Genomic DNA, 7,921 nt, shown 5'->3' on the forward strand with positions numbered 1-7,921 from the left:
TCAGGTCGCGTACTGGTCAACCCAATAAAGTTTCAAAGACGTACGATGGATTTTTTTTTGTCTTTTGCGTTTTGGCACGATAAACCTAGACAAAAGGTGAAGACTGCTCTTACGGCCTCGTACCGGCGTTATGGTCTCTTCCAATGAACAATTTACACACGAAAGAATAAACAAATAGGATGCAGCATAGAGCATGACATCTTTCAACTAACAATGAACTAGAATGAAACAAAACCGCCCTCCAAATGCATCAACAAAGTTTGGAAGAACCCGTCCTTCCAAAATTTGTTGATGCATTTGGAGGGCGGTTTAGTTTCATTGTTGAAGGAAATGGAAATGTTAATCATTTGTTATGGATGCGGTTTGCAACAATATTTCGGTTTTATTACTCTCGCAGACGAACACGGAAGTTGAATTCCTTAAACTTGTGGGAGACAACGAGCCACGCTGAACGTGGATGGACGGCCCCGTGAGCGGCGAGGAAGAGGAGAAAGGGACGCTCGTGGGAGGTGCGCGTGGACAGAGTTCGAAGGGCCGTGACGAACGAAAGAGGCGGTGCTGAACGAGCCCAGGCAAGACCCGGACCCCAGGGCAACCGTGGCCTTCCACAGCATCGACGGCACAATTTGAGTATTTATAAAGTGTTTCTATGATAGCGCTCTTTGTGTGACTTCCTCGGAGCGAGTAGAACTAGGCCTGATCGGGAATTGACAGGCGACCCACATAACTGGCGCTTCCAACGTGGGGCCCGATCAGTCTGCCGTTGTTTTTTTTCGCTCCCGGGGAGTCCCACGAATCGCGATTTCTAAGTTTAGGTTTGTTTTGTTTCCCCATTTGAATTTTTTTGTTACTCCGCTGGACATCAGTGTTTAACGTTCTGCCGCCATGTCCAGGTTACGGAATAAGGCCGCCCATCCCGAGGCCTCAACCCAGTCAGTGGCGGGTATTGACTCAGACGTGGGAGAAGGCACGAGTGGGGAAGCGAGCGTTGCGGCAGCGCTAGAACCCCCAATTCCGGCGGTGAACACGGGAGACGTCAGCGAACTAATGCACGCCATGACGGCGATGTTCGCGACGTTTTCTAGACAGATGGGTTTGGCCCCAGGGGTGGTGAATCCCGCGCCTACGCCCGTGCCTCGCCCGCGGTTGAGCGTGCCGACGCCGACCTATTCGGGCTACTGCGACGCAGCATCGGTTCACGATTTCTTGCAGGACCTAGACGCGTACATTGCCGCGTTGGGCGCGTCGGATGAAACGGCCCTGATACAGATCGTCCCAATCGCGTTGACGGATGACGCAGCGCGTTGGAGGCGAATGCAGAGGCCGTTCCTTTCGATGGCAGATTTCCGGACACGATTCAGAGAGGAATTTCTGCCTCCCGACTATGAGATGCGGATCAGAGATGAGCTAGCCAGCCGTACTCAGCATCCGGACGAGAGCCTCGTAGAATACGTCCGCGCTCTCCAGGAGCTCTACTCCAGAGCCGACCCTACAGCGTCAGACGCGGAGAGGGTAGCTAGGGCGATCCGCCAGTGTCACCCTAGATTTAAACCCTACTTGCGCGGACGTGATTTCGCTGATCTGGAAGCACTTGCCAGAGAGGCGCGCATCGTTCAGGCGAGCTTGCTCGCCGAGTTGACGTATCGCCCCCCTCCACGCGCAGAGGAATCTCTGGAGCCGGGTTGCGCCTGGACAGGACGAGGCGCGGGAGCTTGCGACGACTCACGTACGCCGTACGTGGCCGTTACAGGACATAGGAGTGGCGCAACTGCTGTGCCCCGCGCCTTAGATCCCTTCGCTTTTGAACAGAGGCGCAGAGCAGCTAACGCGGGCTCTTCCAGGGCGCATCCCCCTAGGGGAGGCGGCGCAGCCGACCACCGCGGAGTCGCGAATCATTACGAGGGTCGCGGGAACTACAATGACCCCCGGCGCGACACTGCTTCGCGTGATGGTAGCGGCGGACGCTCAGCACACAATGGCAGGAGACAGGTCAGGTGCTATAAATGCAATCAGCTTGGGCATATCAAGCGTCAGTGCACATGGACGGCAGCTCCCCCCCATGGTTCTCAGGGAAACGGGAGAGGCCGGCGCCACTAATTGGACTTCCCGACTCGCGGTTGCCGGCCGCTGCCGAGGCCCCTCATCAGTCTGCCAACGGGGCTGGAGTTGCGGTCAGCGACAGGTCGGTGTTTGCCCCGTCGGCATGTCGAACTCAGGATTTGACATCTGAGAAGGGGCCGTACGTGCGCGTCGAGATCGGTGGTAACAGTTACTACGCACTAATTGACACCGGTTCGACTCTTTCCCTGATCGGCGACAGAGTCTACGAAGACTGTCGCCGACGAGCACTTCACGTGCGGGAAGTTTCCACCACGCTGCGTTTAGCAGCAGGATCGGCTAGGGCACAAAGCGCTATACGCCTTCACCTTAGCCTCGACGGCAGTCGAAGGAGGCAGCGTTTTCTCTATCTGCCAGGCATGCAAATCCCTGTGATCTTAGGACAGGACTTCGTCTGCCGGGAGGGGATTATCATAGACTTGAAGAATAACGGGTACCACTATAATCCGTTGACTCCCCTTATCCCCTTTGCCGTCCCACCGAGTTTCGGTCAGGACACAGAAAGCTCACTCGTCGGATCACGAGAGGAGCAAACATTAGCTGCGCGAGTCGTATCGGGAAACGTTGAAGCGATTGTCGCTTCTTACAACGGGCCGGCAGAACAACGGCGTAGGTTAGCAGACGCCTTGCATCGACACGCAGCTATGTTTACCGAGAGGCCAGGACTTACAAACATTTTACAACACAGAATCGACACAGGAGATGCTAGACCATGGGGTTGTAATCCCAGACCGCTGAGTGCGCACAAGCGAGCTCTCCTAGATAAGGCTCTCGATGAGATGATAGACACAGGGGCCGTGAGGCCGTCACAGAGCCCCTGGGCTTTTCCGGTAGTCTTAGCGCCAAAAAAAGACGGTACCGCTCGTCTCTGCGTTGACTACCGCCGACTTAACGAGATGACACGAAGGGATTCATATCCCTTCCCATCTATTGAGTCCATCATGTACTCGTTGGGTAGCGCGAGGGTTTTCACTACCTTGGATTGTAGCAGAGGTTTTTTGCAGATCCAGGTAGCACCACACGATGTCCAGAAGACGGCGTTCACCTGTCACAGGGGTCTGTTTGAGTTTATCCGCCTTCCGTTTGGATTGTCTAACTCGCCATCGAGTTTCCAACGGCTTATGGACATCGTGCTGGGGGACGCGAAGTTCAACTTTGCCATGGCATACATGGATGATGTCGTCGTATTTTCAAGGTCATTCGAGGAGCACCTAGCACACCTTGAGATTATCTTAAGCAGAATGAGCAAAGCGGGATTAACGATTAATCCAAAAAAGGTCCAGCTCGCAGCCTCAAGGGTCAACCTCTTGGGTTTCGTCGTAGATGACGGTACCTTGAGGCCGAACGAGGATAAGTTGAGGGCCATTCTTGATTACCCACCACCGCGCGACGCGAAGAGCCTTCAAAGGTTCCTTGGAATGGTCGGTTTTTATCGGCAGTTCATTCCAGGGTGCGCTGGACTCACACGGCCACTGAACCTGCTGCTCCACAAAGGTTCAAGATGGGCCTGGGGCGGAGAACAAGAGGTAGCTTTCTCTTCCCTCACGAAGGCGATAGCAGCCACGGCCAGCCTGTGCCTGCCAGACCTTAACCGTCCGTTCGTGGTACAGACCGACGCGAGCGACTACGGGGTCGGTGCGGTGTTATTGCAAGAACATGACGGACAGCTGCGCCCGGTGGCATTCGCCAGCCGAACCCTTACACCGCCAGAACGCAATTACAGCGTGACGGAGAAGGAGGGGCTGGCCGTCATGTTTGCTCTAAAGAAATTCGACCTGTATTTAGACGGGACCACCTTCGTCATTCAGACAGACCACGCCGCTCTCACCTGGATTCAAAGGTTGAAAGAGCCGGCGGGGAGGTTAGCTCGGTGGGCACTCACTTTGCAGCGATACTCCTATACTGTCGAGTACCGAAAGGGCTCCACCAACAAGGTTGCAGACGCACTTTCTCGGGCGCCCCATGATAGTGGTTGGAAGGAGGAGACGCAGCCAGGGGATTGCGAGAGACGAGCTTCCTGCGCGGCCGCTCATAAGCGAGACAGCGGGAAGGGATCGATGCAACAGGAGCTCGTCGCAGTGTTAGGAGGCCGCACGAGGGAACAGAGGATCGTGGCTTGGGGTGAAGTGGTGAGCAAGGAAGAGCTTGTCGAGGCCCAGAAGGCAGATGGTTTTTGTCAGCAGGTGTTGGGGAAAATTGCGGAAATAGCAAGCAACACCGGGAACGCTGGCGGTCAATTTAACGAACATATTGATTCATACTTGCTGGGTCAAGACGGTTTATTGCTCCGCTACATTCCAACAATCGACGACGAGGAGGGGAACGACTCTCCGTTCAGGGTGGTGATTCCTAGGAGGCTACGGAGGCGGTTTATCGGATACTTCCACGACTCGGCTTTGGCTGGTCATGGCAGCGGCAGCAAGACTTTTCAAAAGTTATGTCGCGTCGCGACCTGGCCGGGGATGAGACAGGACACACTCCGATACGCCCGTAGCTGCCCAGCCTGCCAGAAAGCGAAGCCGCGAGGGGGAAAGCCCCCAGGCCTGATGCAGCCTGTAGTGAGTCACTACCCGTGGGAGATGGTTGCTTGCGACATCATCGGCCCACTTCCAAAAAAGTCCCCGTGGGAACCAGTATTTATTGGTAATAACCGATCATTTCTCGAAATGGGTGGAGTTACACCCGCTGAGGAAGCTGGTCTCGGAGCGCATCTGGGAGAAGTTGTTGGAAACTTTCATGCGCTTCGGTACACCCACGTGTCTCATCAGCGATAATGCTAGCTATTTTACCAGCAGAGTGTTCACTGACTCCTGCTTGGCGCTAAACATAAAGCACAAAAGGACGACACCATACCATCCTCAGGCTAATATCACTGAGAGAGTGAACCGAAACTTGAAGAGCATGCTGATCACACTAACGGAGAGACACAGGGACTGGGACGAACACATTGTCGAGATGGGTTTTGCAATCCGGACGACCGTGAACAGATCTACTGGGTTAACGCCTGCGCTTCTAAACTTGGGTAAGGAGCTATCGTCTCCGCTGGAGAACGGGTTACGAAATAACCAAGGTTCGACAGAACGCCCACTCTCTAAATACGCGGCGGAGTTGAAAGTTCGCCTTTCGAATGCGTTGCACGACGCCAGAGAGAACCTCGTTGCAGCAAGGATCGAACAGGCGACCCAGTACGATAAGACTCATCGTCACCTGGAGTACAAGGTGGGTGACTTGGTCCTCAGGAGAACCCATCCTTTGAGCAACGCAGCGAGCGGATTCGCAGCCTCACTTGCTCCGAAGTGGGAAGGGCCCTACGTGGTAAAGGCACGACTGTCACGTCTTACCTACAGGCTCGCTCAGGAAAATGCGAGCGAGGAGTCTGGCCCGGTCCACATCACAGACCTAAAAAAGTACCATCTTCGTGATCGGGATGACGATGAACGAGAACAAAACGAGGAATCCTCCGTTCCGCGTGACTCTCGCGCGCGACCGGCAACGCGGCCTAAGCGCGGTAGCCGAACAATGCGCGAACCCGTCGGTGAGAGATCCGACAGGTGCTCTGCGCGGCGCTATAATCTGCGGCCTAGAACTTGATCTAATCTTTGCAAGATGTTAATAGAGCTTGTTCTGTCCAGAAATGCCCCCCGGAGGAACCAGAATGGGCGGCGCCATCCGGGAAGGCGACCTTCCACTTCCCGGGATACCGGCGGAGCCAGCTGGCCCAACTCCCAGGGTGGTCAACCCTTCCGGCAGAAGACCAGTCAGACCAACGCACCGGGTGGCCAACCCGTTCGGCAAGAGAATGGCCAGACAAGCCGACAGGGTGGTCAACCCCGTTGGAAGGGGGAACGGCCAGACCAACCAACAGGGTGGTCAACCCGGTTAGCAAGGAGCAAGACGGACCAACCGTCAGGGTGGTCAACCTGGTTGGCAGAGACGGGGTGAGCAATCCCGACGTCGACCACGTCAACGAAGGCAGGGCGGCGGAGACGCGGAGGACCGGAGAGTCCCAGGGACACGCTGAAGGACGAGGTGCTGAAGATTATGACGGTGCAGAAGCAGACGCGTGCCGGCCAGCGCACCCGCCTCAAGGCCTTTGCGGCCATTGGGGACTTCAACGGCCAGTGCTCCAAGAGCTCCAAAGAGGTGCCAGTCCTGCCAAGTGCTCCAAAGAGGTGGCCACGGCCATCCTTCAAGCCATCATCCTGGCCTAGCTGTGCGTCATCCCCGTCCGTAACGGCTATTGGGGAAACAAGAGTGGAAAGCGCCACACCGTGCCCTGCAAGTGCCCAAGAAGCTGCTGCACATGGCGGGCATCGAGGTCTGCTACACCTCGGCCCGCGTCTCGACGGCCACGCTGGGCAACTTTGCCGAGACCACCTACCTGGCCATCCAGCAGACGTACAGCTACCTGACCCCGGACCTGTTGCGGGAGCGAGAGCTCATCAAGCTCCCCCACCAGGAGTTCATCTTGGAGTCCAGTGACTCGGTCCAGGGACTCCGGATACTCCGGACCCCCCCGGAGTTTGAGGCTTGAGGGGAGGGGAGTGTGGGAGACAACGAGCCACGCTGAACGTGGATGGACGGCCCCGTGAGCGGCGAGGAAGAGGAGAAAGGGACGCTCGTGGGAGGTGCGCGTGGACAGAGTTCGAAGGGCCGTGACGAACGAAAGAGGCGGTGCTGAACGAGCCCAGGCAAGACCCGGACCCCAGGGCAACCGTGGCCTTCCACAGCATCGACGGCACAATTTGAGTATTTATAAAGTGTTTCTATGATAGCGCTCTTTGTGTGACTTCCTCGGAGCGAGTAGAACTAGGCCTGATCGGGAATTGACAGGCGACCCACAAACTTGAACTTACGAACCTGTTTCATACACAGGCGTAATACTGTGTTTCTATGCTTTCAGTCTCATTTCCCAAGCACAAAATGCGTGCATTTTATTTTGAGATCTTTTCCCGTTTGATACTTCCATTTCCTTCAACAATTTCTTGATCCCTCTCTTTTCAAGCTTTGTTGACTCTTTTGGGTGGCGGTTCTGTTTCATTCTTGTTCGTTGCTAGTTGAAATATGTCGTGTTCTGTTCTTCGTCCGTTTTCTTTATTCTTTCGCGTGTAACTTGAACCTCATCAACATGATTCGTTTTTAATAATAAAGTAACAGCCTAATGGTTTACATGTATTGTTTAGAGTTCGTCGCTATTCGGCAGTGGAATGTTTTTGTACAAGGCGTATGTGTTCTCAGGAGACAGTTTTACTGGTAAATAATGAATGGCCAGCCCATTTTAGGGCGACGCTCGTCGACCGCGAAGGGCCCACTCTTTTCAAAATACCGGAGCTCGAAGACGGAAGCGTTGTACAGAATAAATCTCGGACCTTATTCTTTCATGAAATGAGCGACCATAAAACCATTCACACCAAAACGGCGCTAAAAGAGTGTGTGACATTGTTATTGTGCACGGCGTTACGTGGAGCGAAAGGTCAGGTGACATGTCCTCGGAGTTTGTTTGGCTAGTATATCTTCCCTAATTAGCGCCATACACCGCCTTCAGAGGGTTTCGTACGTCAGTGTAGGTATGCTTTTATATATGTTCAAAAATAAAATGGTCGGTTACTCACCTGGATAGAAATTGTTATAAAGGTGACGAACGTGAGCGTTGGGATGTCAAACTAAAGAGGATGAAATATTATCAGAGGATAAGATCTGCTTTCCAAAGAAAAGTTTTCGTCAGGTAGGAAAAGGGAAACTTTCTTCCTTACGATGTCGCCATGAAGGTCCACCACGGACACGTAGAAGGCGCTATTCTTCT

General features: G+C 54.3%; 1 protein-coding gene across 1 annotated transcript; it reads left to right on the forward strand.

Annotated features, from left to right (window-relative positions):
- The first annotated feature begins 3,228 nt into the window (after window positions 1–3,228).
- LOC115321613 lies at window positions 3,229–6,746 on the forward strand. Its single transcript, XM_040214278.2, has 2 exons — window positions 3,229–3,644; window positions 5,751–6,746. The coding sequence occupies exons 1-2, from the start codon at window positions 3,240–3,242 to the stop codon at window positions 6,327–6,329; spliced, it is 984 nt and encodes a 327-aa protein (XP_040070212.1). The 5' UTR covers window positions 3,229–3,239; the 3' UTR covers window positions 6,330–6,746.
- Window positions 6,747–7,921: the final 1,175 nt, after the last annotated feature.

This window comes from Ixodes scapularis, unplaced genomic scaffold (assembly GCF_016920785.2).
Source record: "Ixodes scapularis isolate PalLabHiFi unplaced genomic scaffold, ASM1692078v2 PGA_scaffold1__304_contigs__length_218370807, whole genome shotgun sequence".
In the NCBI taxonomy this organism is placed as follows: domain Eukaryota; kingdom Metazoa; phylum Arthropoda; class Arachnida; order Ixodida; family Ixodidae; genus Ixodes; species Ixodes scapularis.